Source organism: Ranitomeya imitator, chromosome 8, assembly GCF_032444005.1.
Source record: "Ranitomeya imitator isolate aRanImi1 chromosome 8, aRanImi1.pri, whole genome shotgun sequence".
NCBI lineage: Eukaryota > Metazoa > Chordata > Amphibia > Anura > Dendrobatidae > Ranitomeya > Ranitomeya imitator.
Genome location: NC_091289.1, coordinates 74,572,430 through 74,591,361, shown reverse-complemented (window position 1 = coordinate 74,591,361; position 18,932 = coordinate 74,572,430). Strand labels below are relative to the sequence as shown.

Here is an 18,932-nt window from a genome sequence, read left to right as displayed (position 1 = left end):
TATAAAAATAAAGATTATGTCTGAAAACGTCATCTTGTCACCCTAAATAAAAACAAGCCGCCATAAGGCTCCCTCAGCAGAAAAAATAACTATAGCTCTCAGAATAAAGCGATTCAAAAACATTTTCTGCAAAATACTGTGTAAAAGCACCAAAACCATTAAAAAAAAAATCAGTGGTATCTGTGTAATCATATGGACCTGAAGAATAAAGCTGCCTTACCATTTTTACCACACTCGTAACAGCACACAAAAAAACTCTATTCTTGAATTGCTGTTTTTATGTTTTTATTCTGCCTCCCAAAAATTGGAATAGAAAGCAATAAAAAAAGTACCGTGCCCAAGAATGGTACCAGTAAAAAAAAAAAAAAAGCAACTTTCCCACAAAGTCCTCACATGACTGTCACCAGAGATATGGAACAATTGTAGCTAAAAACGCAATATGAATTTGGTATTGCTGTAATCGTACTGACTTGAAGAATATCAAGTTGCCTAATCACTTATAGCTCACAAGGAACGGTGTAAAAAAAAAAAAAGTCAATTCTTGACCTGTTGCTTTGTTTGTTCTGTTTCCCAAAGATCACAGTAAGGCTCGGCTCAAATTTATCCTGTTCTGAACGCTTACATCAGGGTTTCCGTGTAATTTCTGAAATGCCTGATTCAGATGTAACCCCCAGGGGAAGATTCCTTATAATGAGGCAGATGGAGGCACTGTGGACACCTTCTGACCTGTGATCTGGCAGTGTCTCTTTTTAGGCATGCATAAAAGCGTGGTCCACCGCAGTTTTGTGCACTTCTCAAAAGGACACCGTTGAACAGGGGCCAGATGGAGTCCAGAGTAAGGCCGGGGTCGCACCTAACGTATAAAAATACGGTCCTTTTTTTTTTTTTTTTTTTTTTTTTTTTTTTTTTTTTTTTGTTATACAGCCAAGATGCTCAAAAGTTCCTGAACAGTGATCTGTATTCAATGCAAGGATACTGGTGTGTTTTTTTTTTTTTGTTTTTTTTTTCCTCCAAAAAAAATCTGTCGTCCATACGGTGAGATTCTCGCCTGCTTGCAAAATGGACATATATATTTTTCACAAATATTTGAGCCCATGGATCCATTATATTTTCATACAGAGCTATATAGCATAAAAGCCGGTAATTTAATTGCTGGCTTTTTCTAAGTCCTTACCAAACCCGACAGGATATAAGACATGGTTTACATACAGTAAACCATTTCATATCCGTTATATTTTTACATATCCCTCACTAATAATGTTAGAGGTGTGTGTGTTTAAAATTTGGGAGATCTAGGTGTTAAAATAAAGGGTTAAATCACAGAAAAACTGACGTGGGCTCCTGCGCAAATTTCTCCGCCAGAGTGGGAAAGCCAGTGACTGAGGGCAGATATTAATAGCCTAGAGAGGGACCATGGTGGCTAAAAACATCTGCCCCCAGCCACCCCAGAAAAGGCACATCTGTAAAATTGCCTATTCTGGCACTTAGCCACTCTCTTCCCACTCCCCTGTAGCAGTGGAATATGGGGTAATAAGGGGTTAATGTCACCTTGCTATTGTAAGGTGACATTAAAGGGAACCTGTCACCTGAATTTGGCGGGACTGGTTTTGGGTCATATGGGCGGAGTTTTCGGGTGTTTGATTCACCCTTTCCTTACCCTCTGGCTGCAATATTGGATTGAAGTTCATTCTCTGTCCTCCATAGTACAAGCCTGCGCAAAGCAATCTTGCCTTGTGCAGGCGTGTACTATGGAGGACAAAGAATGAACTTCAATCCAATATTGCAGCCAGCGGGTAAGGAAAGGGTGAATCAAACACCCGAAAACTCCGCCCATATGACCCAAAACCAGTCCTGCCAAATTCAGGTGACAGGTTCCCTTTTAAGCCTGGTAAATAATGAAGGTGTCAATAAGACCTATCCATTATTAATCCAATAGTCTGAAAGGGTTATATAACTACACTACCTTACCTTCTGTCTGTCCCGGAAATCCTGCGTCGCTGATTGGTCGCGGCCGCGACCAATCAGCGACGGGCTCAACCCCAGCTCCTGCTCCATACTCCCCTCCAGTCAGCGCTCACACAGGGTTAATGGCAGCTTTAACGAACCGCGTTATGCCGCGGTGTAATGCACTCCGTTAATGCTATTACCCCTGTGTGACTATTCACTATTGATGCTGCCTAGGCAGCATCAATAGTAAAAGAAAAAAAAACTTATATTAAAAATAAAAAAACAAAAAACCTGCTATTCTCACCTTCTGTTGTCTGCCGATTCGGCTGCCGCCAGCTTCCGCTCCCAGAGATGCATTGCGACATTACCCAGAAGACTTAGTGGTCTCGCAAGACCGCTAAGTCATCTGGGTAATTTCGCAATGCATCTCTGGGAACGGAAGCTGGTGGCAGCCGCTCGTGCATCGGGACATCTTTGCTGGATGACTGAGGGTGAGTATATAACATTTTTTTAACAGGGATATGTAGCCCACACTGCTATATACTGCGTGGGCAGTGTTATATACTGCGTGGGCGCTACGTACGTACGTACGTATGTACATACATGCATACATATTCTAGAATACCTGATGCGTTAGAATCCGGCCACCATCTAGTATTTTAATAAAGAAAGACACAGGGTTTTGCTCTTTATTGTACGCTCAATCCAACTGAAGACCCTCGTTCTCCTGAAAAAAAATTCCAAAATAAAGCAACAATATCCCATACCTGTCCGTTGTACAGTCATGTCCCACGATGTAAATCCATCTGAAGGGGTTAAATACAGTTCATTCCCCCGGTGGTAAAAGACTGGGGAATGAAAGAAATGAAGGTAACGTAGCTTCGGTGACTAGCGGTGCCGTCAACGAAGCTGCGCCCCCTAGTGGCATAAACTCATATGAACTGTAGCGTGAGAAAATATTCAGAAAAATTCCCACGCTCAAGTTCATCTGAGGTTATGCCAGCAGAGGGCGCAGCACCGCAAATCTTGGTAGCTACATTCCCCTGCTTTACATTCATTCCCCATATTTTACAGGCAGGGGCTCTGCTTGTAAAATTATTTAACCCCTTCAGATGGATTTACAGCGTGGGACAAGACTGAACGACGGAAGGTATGGGATATTGTTGTTTTCTTATTTTAACTTTGTTTAAGGTGACGAGGGTCTTCAATTGGATTGAGAGTATTATAAACTATTACAACACCCTGTGTCTTTATTTCAATAAAATACTTTTTCCATAATGTGTTTTATTAAGTTTCCTACTATTGGATTAATAATGGATAGGTGTCTTATTGACGCCTCACCATTATTAACCTGGCTTAATGTCACCTTACAATATCAAGGTGACATTAACCCTTTATTACCCCATATTCCACTGCTACACGGGAGTGGGAAGAGAGGCTAAGTGCCACATCATACAGATGCGCCTTTTCTGGGGTAGCTGGGGGCAGATGTTTTTAGCCAGGGGGGTCCTATAACCATGGTCCCTCTCTAGGCTATTAATATCTGCCCTCTGTCACCAGCCTTCCCACTCTGGCGGAGAAAATTGCGCGGGAGCCCACGCCAATTTATTCTGTGATTTAACCCTTTATTTTACCAGCTAGAGCCCCAAAATTTTACACGCATGCACTTGTAACATTACTAATGCGGAATATGTGAAAAAAGGGATATGAAATGGTTTACTGTATGTAAACCATGTCTCATATCCTGTCGGGTTTGAGAAAGATGGCGAAAGCTGGCAATTGAATTACCGGCCTTTAAGCTATCTAGCGCTGTATTAAAAAGAAAATTTTTTTTATATATATATATATATATATATATATATATATATATATATATATATATATATATACATATATATATATATACATATATATATACACATATATATATATATATATACATATATATACACATATATATACACATATATATATATACACACATATATACACACATATATACACACATATATACACATATATATACACATATATATATATACACATATATACACACACATACACACACACACACACGCGCCTAGGGTGGAAAATGCAGCAGCTACCGTCAAAAGTAAAAATGGATACCAATAAAAGTAAAATTGAGACATCAGTAGGTTGTGTTTTTGAATATCCACATTGAATCAGGAGCCCCATATAATGCTCCATAAAGTTTGATGGACCCCATTAGATGCTCCATATTAAAATATGCCCCATATAATCCTGCATAAAGGGTAATAAGGGCCCCATAAGATGCTCCATAGAGATATTTGCCCCATATAGTGCTGCACAAGTTTTATGGCCCCATAAGATGCTACGTACAGCCACTTGCCCCATATAGTGCTGCACAAGTGTTATGGCCCCATAAGATGCTCCGTATAGTCACTTGCCCCATATGCTTTTGCTGTGATTAAAAAAAAAAAAAAAAAAAAAAAATCATACTCCCCTCTTCGCTCAGGACCCCCGGCACTTTCAATAGTTACCTGCTCCTTGTGTGGCTCAGTCTTCGGCACTGACGTTCAGCAGAGGGCGTGCACTGACTACGTCACCGCGCCCTCTGACCTGAGCGTCACTGCCAGAGGACGCTGAAGACTGAGCTGCACTGGAACGAGGAGAGGTAAATATCTCGCAGCGCTGCGCTCCCCTCCTCGTATACTTACCTGCTCCTGGCGCAGTGCAGTCCCTGCTTCTTCCACCGCTGCATCTTCTTCCTGTATTGAGCGGTCAGTTACCACTCATTACAGAAATGAATATGCGGCTCCACCCTATGGGAGGTGGAGCCGCATATTCATTACTGTAATGAGTGGTACCATGTGACCGCTCAGTACAGGAAGAATGTGCAGCGCTGGAAGAAGCAGGGACGTCCAGGGACCACGCCGGGAGTAGGTAAGTATAATTACACAGCCCCCGCTCCCCCTCCCCTGCCGACCCCGGGTATGACTCGAGTATAAGCCGAGAGGGGGACATTTAGCCCAAAAAATGGGCTGAAAATCTTGGCTTATACTCGAGTATATACTTTTTTTTTGGGGGGGGGGGGGGTTCTTGTTACGCCATTTACCCATACGATTTAATTTATATTTTGATGTGACCTTTCTGAAAACAGCGATAACTAATGTATATTTGTATTTTATTTTGAATGGGGCAAAGAGGGGGTGATTTTTAACTTTGTGTTTTTTTTTTTTTGTTTTTTTTTTCTCATTTTCTGGCTTCAATAGTTTTCCTTGAGACTTGTAACTGATCATCCGATCACCTGTGCTACACATGTCTGTGTGCTGGCCATGAGCCGGCATTCATAGGAGACGAACAATGACTAGCACAGGTATCGTGAAAATCCGTCCACAATCGCGTAACAAAGGCGCCAATGGGTAATACTTGTGACGCGCTTCTGCCTGGCGCATATTAAATGCTGCTGTCAGTGATTGACAGCGGCATTTAACTGGTTAGCAGCCGTGGGTGGATCTGATATACCCGTGGCTTAGAGGCACATGAGTTGATCAGATCAGCTGTCGTGTGCGGGGAAAGATGTGGGCTCGGCGCCGAAGCCCATGCTAAAAGCAGGGAGTTGGCCTCTGGCACCATAGGCAAGGAGTCGGCCTTTGATGCACCTACACGTCAAATGTTGTGAAGGGATGAAACTTCTAATTGGCCCACAAGGGGGGAAAACCTTTGTCTACGCGAAAAGGAAAAAAGTAATGGCTCTTTGAAGACTGGATAAAAAAAAAATTGTCCACAGTGCAAAAGGGGTAAAGTTAGAAAGTATGAAGTTGGAAAATATGTGAAATTTACAGAAAATCTTAAAAACTTGTAAATTTTCCATTTACGGCAATAAAAATAACCAACCTAAGTTACTGGTATTGGGTATCGCAAACAAAGTTTCTATATCTTGAATATGTAGGAGAATTTGGAAGTACTACATGAAGTGACTCCTCAAATGTATAAAAAGAAATGGTGCTGTGACGAACAGCAAAACTACCAGCATTGAGATTAAATTTTACTGAATGCTATGACTTAAAAAATACTAATTGTTTGTATTTTCTTTCTGTAGCATGCATTCCATTTCCATTGCATCTCGCGTTGGTTGAAAACTCGGCAGGTTTGTCCACTGGATAACAGAGAATGGGAATTTCAAAAGTATGTAAAGCTATTTATAATTTTTTTTGCCATGTTTGCAATGTAAAAGATTTTTAAGAAGCACCAAACTTTTGAAAGGCTTCTCATTCCTAAAGGAAAAAAATGTATGTATGTGCAGCTCTTAAAATGAAGTGTAAAATAGCATGTAGTCCAAACCCCTTCCCCCCCCCCCCCCAAAAAAAAAAAAAAAACTTAAGGGAACCAGTAGCAGGATTGTGCACAGTAACCTACAGACAGTGTCAGGTTGGCGCCGTTATACTGATTAAAATAATACCTGGGTTGATTAAATCCGTCTTATGCTTGTTTAATCTTTATTTTGAGTTAGAGATTCTCGTGCTCTGGGGTGACCTGTGGGGGGGGGGGGGGTGTCTTTATGTGGTACTGTACTCGGCTATTCATCTGCACGGCTTATGACAGGTCATTGATCCCTCAGTGACCTGCCCCCTGTTTTACATACTGAATGTTTGTTTTTTAAAAATATCACATTGCTCAGGCAGGTAGTGGTGCCTGCCCTGTGCTCAGGCAGGTAGTGGTGCCTGCCCTGTAGCTGATGCAGGGTATAAAAAAAAAAAAAAATTATATATATATATATATATATATATATATATATATATATATATATATATATATTCTCACATCACAGTGGAACGTGTTCAGAACAATAAAACATAGCACTTATCACTGTAAATCAAAATGAATATCCCATGGCAATCTGGATTGAAATGATGCTCAAAAGCAAAGTGGAAAATCTAATTACAGGCTGATCCAACTTCAGTGGAAATGCCTCAAGACAAGGAAAAGCTGCTCAGTATTGTGTGTAGCCTCCACGTGCCTGGATGACCTCCATACTGTACAACGCCTGGGCATGCTCCTGATGAGGCGGCGGATGGTCTCCTGAGGGATCTCCTGCCAGACCTGGACTAAGGTATCTGCCATCTCCTGGACAGTCTGTGCTGCAACATGACGTTGGTGGATGGAGCGAGACATGATGTCCCAGATGTGCTCAATCGGATTCAGGTCTAGGGAACGGGCGGGCCAGTCCATAGCTTCAATGCTTTCATCTTGCAGGAACTGTTGACACACTCCAGCCACATGAGGTCTGGCATTGTCCTGCGTTAGGAGGAACCCAGGGCCAACCGCCCCAGTATATGGTCTCACAAGGGGTCTGAGGATCTCATCTCGGTACCTAATGGCACAGGCTACTTCTGGTGAGCAGATGGAGGGCCTCCAAAAGAAATTAAACCCCACACCATTAATGACCCACTGCGAAACCGGTCATGCTGAAGGATGTTGCAGGCAGCAGATCGCTCTCCATGGCATCTCCAGACTCTGTCACGTGCTCAGTGTGAACCTGCTTTCACCTGTGAAGAGCACAGGGCGCCAGTGCCGTTATGTGCACGGTGTTGGGCTGTGAGCACAACCCCCATCTGTGGACGTCGTGCACTCAGACGATCCTCATGGAGTTGGTTTCTAACCGTTTGTGCAGACACATGCACATTCGTGGCCTGCTGGAGGTCATTTTGCAGGGCTCTGGCAGTTCTCCTCCTGTTCCTCCTTGCACAAAGGCTGAGGTAGCGGTCCTGCTGCTGGGTTGTTGCCCTCTTACGGCCCCCTCCACATCTCCTGGTGTACTGGTCTGGCTCCTGGTAGCGCCTCTGGACACTACGCTGACACACAGCAAACCCTCTTGCCACAGCTCGCATTGATGTTCCGTCCTGGAAGAGCTACACTACCTGAGCCACTTGTGTGGATTGTAGAGTCCATCTCATGCTGCTACGAGTGTGAAAACACAACCAACATTCAAAAGTGACCAAAACATCAGCGCAGGTGCCATCTTGATGAAGCTTTTTTTTTTTTCCTGACAAATTGGCAGTGTCTGCGCAGTAGCCTCAATCAGAATGCCATAGATGCTACTGTGACAGCCAGCGCCCTTTTGTTTAAGGGAAAAAAAAATGTTCTTAAAACTAGATGTCTAAATAAAACAAAACTATGCATATTATCCTCCGTTTCATGCTACGGTGCCACCCCTGCCTGATTTTTTTTTTTTTTTTTTTTTTTTTTTTAAACCATATATTATGCAGTATGTAAAATAGGAGGCAGGTCGGTGAGTGATCGGTGACCTGTCCGAAGCCCATCCAGATGAATATGTAAGCAGAGCGCCACATAAATGACCACACGCACGTGCAGTCTCAGAGCACGAGAATCTCAAAAGATTAAATAATACTTGGGTTGATTAATTCCTCTCGTGGTTGTTCAATTTTTTTATTTTCAATCTGTATACTGGTGCAAACCTGTCACTGCCTGTAGGTTACTCACAGCAATCCTGCTGACAGGTTTGCTTTAACAGATGCAAATATAATGAAGTTCTCATAATTGAGCATAAATGAGTGAAGTAGTCTTTAACCCCTTTGTTACATGCGCCTTACTGTGCATGTCGCTTCTCTCCCTTTGATGTGGGCTCCGGCGGTGATCGCACATCTTTCCCGGGACATGTCAGCTGTTCTGAAGGCCAAAGTCAAAATGCCAGAATTAGGTTTTTTTTTTCTATCACCACGTCATTGCTTTAAAATGTAATAACGGGTGATCAAAAGATTGTATCAGCACCCAAATGGTATCCATGAAAACGTCAGCTCGGCGCTCATCCAACCCAAGATCACGAAAAATGTAGATGCTACGGGTCTTGGGAAATGGTGAAAAATATTGTGTGTATATGTGTATATATATGTGTGTGTGTGTCCTGTCATGTGCTGCACCCATCCTGCGTCCCCATCCTGGTATGTGCTGCACCCATCCTGCGCCCCGATCCTGTCATGTGCTGCACCCATCCTGCGCCCCCATCCTGTCATGTGCTGCACCCATCCTGCGCCCCCATCCTGTCATGTGCTGCACCCATCCTGCGCCCCCATCCTGTCATGTGCTGCACCCATCCTGCGCCCCCATCCTGTCATGTGCTGCACCCATCCTGCGCCCCCATCCTGTCATGTGCTGCACCCATCCTGCGCCCCCATCCTGTCATGTGCTGCACCCATTCTGCGTCCCCATCCTGTCATGTGCTGCACCCATCCTGCGTCCCCATCCTGTCATGTGCTGCACCCATCCTGCGTCCCCATCCTGTCATGTGCTGCACCCATCCGGGGGCCTGAGCAGGCGGGGACACCGGCGCACTGTGGGGGTCAGGTGCCGGTATCGCCGCCAGCTCAGGCCCCCCAGCACTTACTACACTCACCTGTCTGTCCCGTTCCAGCGCTGCACGCCGCCATCTTCCCGGTCTCCTGGCTGTGACTGTTCAGTCAGAGGGCGGTGCTGGCGCGCATTAAGTGCGTCATCGCGCCCTCTGAACTGAAGGTCACAGGCCGAAGACCGGCAAGATGGCGGCGCTCAGCGGTGGAACGCAGGACAGGTGAATATAGGCGATACTCACCCTCCTGGCGGTCCCTGCTTCTCTGTTGGAGATCGCGGTGTGCGTTCAGTGTGAACGCATACCGCGATCTCCCGGGAGCGTCACTCTGTGAGGCCCAGACTGCGCCGGCGCTTGCGCCTGCGGAGTCTATAAAGGCTTCGGACAGAGTGACGCTCCCAGCGTTTTTTTTTTTTCTTTTAACACACTTTGGAATTTTTTTTCACCACTTAATTAAAAAAAAAAAAAAGAACTTAAATAAATTTGGTGTCTATGAACTCCTAATGACCTGGAGAATCATAATGGCAGGTCAGTTTTAGCATTTGGTGAACATGGTAAAAAAAAAAAAAACCATTGTGGAATTGCACTTTTACGCACTTGGACATTTTTTTTTTTTTTACTGGTAACTATCTGCAAACGCCACTCACACACCAGTGGTGCATACATTTTCTGTTTTAATGTTTGGTTTTTTTTTTGTTTTGTTTTTAGGTATGGTCATTAAGTCAACTTGGGGCTTCTTGGAGCATTAATTTGTTTGCAGCACACCTTTCTTGCAAAGACCAGAAGAATCTGTTCAACAATATAGACCTGATTTATTCATATGCTTGGTATTTTATTTTCTAGTAATGTGTAAAAACAGAAAAAAAAACTCTTCCTCGTGTCAAATAAACATAGCATACTGTTTTGCGTTGTCTTTGCTTTTGTTTGGACCTCAATCCATGAATGGTGTTTCCTCCATCACACTGGATGAAAAATCAATTCCAACAGAAGGTGGGAACATTTAACCTCTTGACAACCACCAATGCACATTAAAACAAAACATCTCCTGAGTCTTTGCTACCCGGGGGTAGCCGAGACCCTGGAGAACACGATTGGTGCTGTTCTTTTCTGGTTCAATATCACATTATTCAATGACCAACAACGATCACACAAAAAAACATGTCCACTAAAAAATCATTTCTCTCTTCTGACATGATATAACTTGCCAAAGGAGAGAAAAATTATGTCCCTGGGCCCTCCTGCTCCGGCCTTCCACATCCTCTATGTAGGAAAAAAAATATGGAGGGCGCCAGCCGAAATCTGCTAGCCTGGAATTTTTGCTGTTGGGTTCCAGACTTTTCGATCATTATGATGGATCCTATCACATTGATCAAAAGCCCAATAATTAGCAATCATCCCACCCACCCAAACCAGTGTCATCACCTTGGTTGGATAAAAAAAAAATCTATTTCTTTCATTCTTTGCCATTAGGATTGGGCTTAGGGTTTTTTCAAAAGATGACGATATGACTAGTGTTGAGCGCAAGTTGCTCCAGCTGCGCCATGCATGTTTTGCAGATGTTAGACGCCCAAAAACATGTGATTTCTTGCATGTGGGTTTTTTTTTTTTGGGGGGGGGGGAGGGTTGCTAGCGACCGCAAAACATGTGGGGCGAAGACTTGAGCACCTGCAATACTCTGTGCAAACTTGAGTAGCGAGCACTTGCGCTTAACCCCTTCATGACCCAGCCTATTTTGACCTTAAAGACCTTGCCGTTTTTTGCAATTCTGACCAGTGTCCCTTTATGAGGTAATAACTCAGGAACGCTTCAACGGATCCTAGCGGTTCTGAGATTGTTTTTTCGTGACATATTGGGCTTCATGTTAGTGGTAAATTTAGGTCAATAAATTCTGCGTTTATTTGTGATAAAAACGGAAATTTGGCGAAAATATTGAAAATTTTGCAATTTTCACATTTTGAATTTTTATTCTGTTAAACCAGAGAGATATGTGACACAAAATAGTTAATAAATAACATTTCCCACATGTTTACTTTACATCAGCACAATTTTGGAAACAAAATTTTTTTTTTGTTAGGAAGTTATAAGGGTTAAAATTTGACCAGCGATTTGTCATTTTTACAACGAAATTTACAAAACCATTTTTTTTTTAGGGACCACCTCACATTTGAAGTCAGTTTGAGGGGTCTATATGGCTGAAAATACCCAAAAGTGACACCATTCTAAAAACTGCACCCCTCAAGGTACTCAAAACCACATTCAAGAAGTTTATTAACCCTTCAGGTGCTTCACAGCAGCAGAAGCAACATGGAAGGAAAAAATGAACATTTAACTTTTGTCACAAAAATTATCTTTTAGCAACAATTTTTTTATTTTCCCAATGGTAAAAGGAAAAACTGAACCACGAAAGTTGTTGTCCAATTTGTCCTGAGTACGCTGATACCTCATATGTGGGGGTAAATCACTGTTTGGGCGCACGGCAGGGCTTGGAAGGGAAGGAGCGCCATTTGACTTTTTGAATGAAAAATTGGCTCCACTCTTTAGCGGACACCATGTCACGTTTGGAAAGCCCCCGTGTGCCTAAAAATTGGAGCTCCCCCACAAGTGACCCCATTTTGGAAACTAGACATCCCAAGGAACTTATCTAGATGCATAGTGAGCACTTTGAACCCCCAGGTGCTTCACAAATTGATCCGTAAAAATGAAAAAGTACTTTTTTTTCACAAAAAAATTCTTTTAGCCTCAATTTTTTCATTTTCACATGGGCAACAGGATAAAATGGATCCTAAAATGTGTTGGGCAATTTCTCCTGAGTACACCAATACCTCACATGTGGGGGTAAACCACTGTTTGGGCACATGGTAAGGCTCGGAAGGGAAGGAGCGCCATTTGACTTTTTGAATGAAAAATTATTTCCATCGTTAGCGGACACCATGTCGCGTTTGGATAGCTCCTGTGTGCCTAAACATTGGCGCTCCCCCACAAGTGACCCCATTTTGGAAACTAGACCCCCCAAGGAACTTATTTAGATGCCTAGTGAGCACTTTAAACCCTCAGGTGCTTCACAGACGTTTATAATGCAGAGCCATGAAAATAAAAAATAATTTTTCTTTCCTCAAAAATGATTTTTTAGCCTGGAATTTCCTATTTTGCCAAGGATAATAGGAGAAATAGGACCCCAAATATTGTTGTCCAGTTTGTCCTGAGTATGCTGATACCCCATATGTGGGGGTAAACCACTGTTTGGGCGCACGGCAGGGCTCGGAAGGGATGGCACGCCATTTGGCTTTTTAAATGGAAAATTAGCTCCAATCATTAGCGGACACCATGTCACGTTTGGAGAGCCCCTGTGTGCCTAAACATTGGAGATCCCCCAGAAATGACACCATTTTGGAAACTAGACCCCCAAAGGAACTAATCTAGATGTGTGGTGAGGACTTTGAACCCCCAAGTGCTTCACAGAAGTTTATAACGCAGAGCCATGAAAATAAAATAAAAAAATTATTTTCTCAAAAATGATCTTTTAGCCTGCAATTTTTTATTTTCCCAAGGGTAACAGGAGAAATTTGACCCCAAAAGTTGTTGTCCAGTTTCTCCTGAGTACGCTGATACCCCATATGTGGGGGTAAATCACTGTTTGGGCACATGCCGGGGCTCGGAAGTGAAGTAGTGACGTTTTGAAATGCAGACTTTGATGGAATGCTCTGTGGGCGTCACGTTGCGTTTGCAGAGCCCCTGATGTGGCTTAACAGTAGAAACACCCCACAAGTGACCCCATTTTGGAAACTAGACCCCCAAAGGAACTTATCTAGATGTGTGGTGAGCACTTTGAACCCCCAAGTGCTTCATAGAAGTTTATAATGCAGAGCCGTGAAAATAATAAATACGTTTTCTTTCCTCAAAAATAATTATTTAGCCCAGAATTTTTTATTTTCCCAAGGGTTACAGAAGAAATTGGACCCCAAAAGTTGTTGTCCAGTTTCTCCTGAGTACGCTGATACCCCATATGAGGGGGTAAACCACTGTTTGGGCACATGCCGAGGCTAGGAAGTGAGGGAGCACCATTTGACTTTTTGAATACGAGATTGGCTGGAATCAATGGTGGCGCCATGTTGCGTTTGGAGACCCCTGATGTGCCTAAACAGTGGTAACCCCTCAATTCTACCTCCAACACTAACCCCAACACACCCCTAACTCTAATCCCAACTGTAGCCATAACCCTAATCACAACCCTAACCGCAACACACCCCTAACCACAACCCTAATTCCAACCCTAACCCTAAGGCTATGTGCCCACGTTGCAGATTCGTGTGAGATATTTCCGCACCATTTTTGAAAAATCCGCGGGTAAAAGGCACTGCGTTTTACCTGCGGATTTCCAGTGTTTTTTGTGCGGATTTCATCTGCGGATTCCTATTGAGGAACAGGTGTAAAACGCTGCGGAATCCGCACAAAGAATTGACATGCTGCGGAAAATACAACGCAGCGTTTCCGCGCGGTATTTTCCGCACCATGGGCACAGCGGATTTGGTTTTTCATATGTTTACATGGTACTGTAAACCTGATGGAACACTGCTGCGATTCCGCAGCCAAATCCGCACCGTGTGCACATAGCCTAATTCCAAAGGTATGTGCACACGCTGCGGAAAACGCTGCGGATCCGCAGCAGTTTCCCATGAGTTTACAGTTCAATGTAAACCTATGGGAAACAAAAATCGCTGTACACATGCTGCGGAAAAACTGCACGGAAACGCAGCGGTTTACATTCCGCAGCATGTCACTTCTTTTGTGCGGATTCCGCAGCGGTTTTACAACTGCTCCAATAGAAAATCGCAGTTGTAAAACCGCAGTGAAATGCGCAGAAAAAAACGCGGTAAATCCGCCATAAATCCGCAGCGGTTTAGCACTGCGGATTTATCAAATCCGCAGCGGAAAAATCCGCAGAGGACCAGAATACGTGTGCACATACCGAAACCCTAACCCTACCCCTAGCCCTAGCCCTAGCCCTAACCCTACCCCTAACCCTAACCCTACCCCTATTCTAACATTAGTGGAAAAAAAAAATGTCTTTATTTTTTTATTGTCCCTACCTATGGGGGTGACAAAGGGGGGGGGGGTCATTTATTATTTTTTTTATTTTGATCACTGAGATTATATCTCAGTGATCAAAATGCACTTTGGAACGAATCTGCCGGCCGGCAGATTCGGCGGGCGCACTGCACATGCGCCCGCCATTTTGGAAGATGGCGGCGCCCAGGGAGAAGACGGACGGGACCCCGGCTGGATCGGTAAGTATGATGGGGTGGGGGAGGACCACGGGGGGGGGGGGGGGGGATCGGAGCGCGGGGGGGGGAATCGGAGCGCGGGAGGAGTGGAACGGAGCACGGGGGGGCTGGAATGGAGCACGGGGGGGTGGAACGGAGCACCGGGGGGGTGGATCGGAGTGCAGGGGGGGTGATTGGAGCACGGGGGGAGCGGAGCACTGGACGGAGGGGAGCCGGAGCAGTGTACCGGCCAGATCGGGGGGCTGCGGGGGCGATCGGTGGGGTGGGGGCACATTAGTATTTCCAGCCATGGCCGATGATATTTCAGCATCGGCCATGGCTGGATTGTAATATTTCACCCGTTATAATAGGTGAAATATTACAAATCGCTCTGATTGGCAGTTTCACTTTCAACAGCCAATCAGAGCGATCGTAGCCACGAGGGGGTGAAGCCACCCCCCCTGGGCTAAACTACCACTCCCCCTGTCCCTGCAGATCGGGTGAAATGGGAGTTAACCCTTTCACCCGGCCTGCAGGGACGCGATCTTTCCATGACGCCGCATAGGCGTCATGGGTCGGATTGGCACCGACTTTCATGACGCCTACGTGGCGTCATGGGTCGGGAAGGGGTTAATGTTGACATATTCAGAAAAAACTTGTTAAGCGGGCACCATCATATAATCATAATGTAATCTTGTGGGATCACTACTGTGCATGTAAGAGCAGATTGTACCATAGTTTATAAGAAGAGAAAGCACATGCAGATAAATGTAGGATCGCCACTCAATATTTAAACAAAGTCTCAAAGTTTTTCACATACCAAAAATGACATTACACACCAGTTAAAAACATTTAAAATGTTCCACTTGGGAACATGCCTGTCAAATCCAATATCAAAAACATAAATAGTATCCAAATCGATACAAAAGTATATACAGTTCCCGGCTGCAGATGACAATATTGTCAGAAAATATACATCTATATACTATGCTGCAAATTGATTACAGTACCATACATGCAGTATATAAGGACCATATAGTAAAAGCAGGGTGAGCCAAAATATACGAAAAAGTAGACAGTTAGGCTAATTGTGCACTCCACATGGGGGTCTACAGAGATGCTTATGCCTAGAGTGAAACATATAATATCCTTGACATGATATAGAACTGGAAATCAGAGGTTAAATACATCCCATACTCCACCCTGATCAGTCCTCCAGTCCACTAGCGTCACCCCTTGGTCCTATGTGCAGCAGTGCAGGAAACAATGAGTTGGATTACAGAACCCACGCGTTCCGACACCCTGAGGTGTCTTTCTCAAGGTGGTAATGTCCAAGAGTTATAGGAGTCCATGACATATCAGGCTCTTTAGTCGGGGGATAGGGATTTGTCCAGTGTTGGGGTACGGGAGTCCATGACATATCAGGCTCCTCTTAGTCTGTGGCAGGCACTGACATATTCCGCTGCTACGGCCACTGCACTTTCCTCTTCCCCCAGTATTATCGGCAGTTTCTCTTCCTCTTCCTTGGAGGTGAAGTCTGGGAGGAGATCAGACAGTCCCTTGAAGTGAGTGTCCCTCACTGCGGAGTATTTGGGGCACCTCAGCAGGAAGTGAGCCTCATCCTCCACGGCCTCCTGGGGGCACTGCTGGCAGAGTCTTCTCTCTCTCGGCTTGTAGTTCTGTCGGTGCCGCCCGGATTCGATGAGTAGGCTGTGGGCGCTCAGTCTGTACCGGCTCAGGATCTGTCGCTCTTTGGGGTTTTCTAGTTTCTCTAGATATGGGGCCAGTTTGTACTCCCTCTGTAGATTCCGGTATATTGTCAGTTTCTGGGATTTGTTTGTCGTTCCTCCAGATGCTGAGATATTCCTCTTTGACTTTGTGTACCATTTTCTGGATTTCACCTTTTGTCAGGCCATGGAGGTTGATGGGTTGGTCAGACTGGCTTTGGGTACTTTTCCTTGGGAGGCTTCCTGAGGCTTCCTGGTGTAGGAAGGCTTTGTGATGGTAGGAGCTGGGACTGCTACTTTGTAAATGAGCCTTGAATGACAGTACCTTCTTCTTTATTGCGATGTGTAGTGGGAATCTGCCCAGCTCTGCTCGGCAGGCGCTATTTGATGTGCTCCGATGGACTTTGAGAAGATGCTTGCAGAACTCTAGGTGGAATATTTCTGTCGGCCCAGCGTCCCACTTTGACCAGTTTGGGTATGAGACTGGGCCCCAGACCTCACTACCGTATAGAAGAATTGGGACAATGATGGAGTCAAAAATTTTTAGCCATACGGTTACTGGTGCCTTGAGGTGGTACCGACGCCTTCTGATGGCATAGAAGGCTTTGGATGCCTTGTCTTTTAGTGACTCTATGGCTTGCTTGAAGCTCCCTGACTGGCTGAGTTCTAGGCCCAGGTAGGTGTACCTGTTGGTTTCAGTAAGTGAACGGTTGTCTATCTCTCGTGTGCTCTCTCTCGTGTGCTCTCTCTCTCGTGTGCTCTCTCGTGTGCTCTCTCTCTCGTGCTCTCTCGTGCGCGCTCTCTCTCGTGCGCTCTCTCTCTCTCGTGCGCTCTCTCTCTCGTGCGCTCTCTCTCTCTCGTGCGCTCTCTCTCTCTCGTGCGCTCTCTCTCTCTCGTGCGCTCTCTCTCTCTCGTGCGCTCTCTCTCTCGTGCGCTCTCTCTCGTGCTCTCTCTCGTGCTCTTTTGTGCTCTCTCTCGTGCTCTCTCTCTCGTGCGCTCTCTCGTGCTCTCTCTCGTGCTCTCTCTCTCGTGCTCCTCTCTTCTCGTGCTCTCTCTCTCGTGCTCTCTCTCTCGTGCCTCTCTCTCTCTCGTGCTCTCTCTCTCTCTCGTGCTCATCTCGTGTGCTCTCTCTCGTGTTCCGCTCTCTCTCTCGTGCTCTCTCTCTCTCGTGCTCTCTCTCTCGTGCTCTCTCTCGTGCTCTCTCTCGTGCTCTCTCTCTCTCTCGTGCTCTCTCTCTCTCTCGTGCTCTCTCTCTCTCGTGCTCTCTCTCTCGGCTCTCTCTCTCTCTCGTGCGCTCTCTCTCGTGCGCTCTCTCTCGTGCTCTCTCTCTCTCGTGCTCTCTCTCGTGCTCTCTCTCTCTCGTGCTCTCTCTCGGGCGCTCTCTCTCTCGGTGGCTCTCTCTCGTGCGCTCTCTCTCTCGGTGCGCTCTCTCTCTCGTGCTCGCTCTCTCTCCACTCTCTCCTCTCGTGCTCTCTCTCTCTCGTCTCTCTCGTGCTCTCTCTCCTCTCTCTCTCGTGCTCTCTCTCTCTCCTCGCGCTCTCTCTCTCTCGTGCTCTCTCTCTCTCGTGCTCTCCTCTCTCTCGTGCTCTCTCTCTCGTGCTCTCTCTCGGTGCTCTCTCTCTCGTGCTCTCTCTCTCGTGCTCTCTCTCGTGCTCTCTCTCTCTCGTGCTCTCTCTCTCTCGTGCTCTCTCTCGTGCTCTCTCTCTCTCTGGCTCTCTCTCTCTCGGTCTCTCTCGGCTCTCTCGTGCGCTCTCTCTCTCGCTCTCTCTCGCGCTCTCTCTCTCTCGCTCTCTCTCTCTCGCTGCTCTCTCTCTCTCGCGCTCTCTCTCTCTCGTGCTCTCTCTCTCTCGTGCTCTCTCTCTCTCGTGCTCTCTCTCTCTCTCGTGCTCTCTCTCTCTCTCGTGCTCTCTCTCTCTCGTGCTCTCTCTCTCTCTCGTGCTCTCTCTCTCTCTCGTGCTCTCTCTCTCTCGTGCTCTCTCTCTCTCTCGTGCTCTCTCTCTCTCTCGTGCTCTCTCTCTCTCGTGGCTCTCTCTCTCTCGTGCTCTCTCTCTCTCGTGCTCTCTCTCTCTCGTGCTCTCTCTCTCTCGTGCTCTCTCTCTCTCGTGCTCTCTCTCGTGCGCTCTCTCTCTCTCGTGCGCTCTCTCTCTCGTGCTCTCTCTCTCTCTCGTGCGCTCTCTCTCTCTTGTGCTCTCTCTCTCTCTCGTGCGCTCTCTCTCTCTCTCTCGTGCGCTCTCTCTCTCTCTCTTGCGCTCTCTCTCTCTCTCGTCAGTGCGTCTCTCTCTCTCTCGTGCGCTCTCTCTCTCTCTCTCGTGCGCTCGCTCTCTCGTGCGCTCGCTCTCTCTCTCTCGTGCGCTCGCTCTCTCTCTCTCGTGCGCTCGCTCTCTCTCTCTCGTGCGCTCTCTCTCTCGTGCGCTCTCTCTCTCTCTCGTGCGCGCTCTCTCTCTCTCTCGTGCGCGCTCTCTCTCTCTCTCGTGCGCGCTCTCTCTCTCTCTCGTGCGCGCTCTCTCTCTCGTGCGCGCTCTCTCTCTCGTGCGCGCTCTCTCTCTCTCTCGTGCGCGCTCTCTCTCTCTCTCGTGCTCTCTCTCTCTCGTGCGCTCTCTCTCTCTCTCGTGCGCGCTCTCTCTCTCTCTCGTGCGCGCTCTCTCTCTC

At 46.0% G+C, this 18,932-nt stretch overlaps 1 protein-coding gene across 1 annotated transcript in view; it reads left to right on the top strand.

Annotated features, from left to right (window-relative positions):
* Positions 1–10,198, top strand: part of RBX1 (ring-box 1) — a 55,435-nt gene extending 45,237 nt beyond the window's left edge. Inside the window, exons 4-5 of the mRNA XM_069737085.1 lie at positions 6,032–6,117; positions 10,004–10,198. Of these exons, the coding sequence (XP_069593186.1) occupies positions 6,032–6,117; positions 10,004–10,016 (99 nt within the window). The 3' untranslated portion in view covers positions 10,017–10,198. The remainder of the gene's footprint in view (positions 1–6,031; positions 6,118–10,003) is intronic.
* Positions 10,199–18,932: the final 8,734 nt, after the last annotated feature.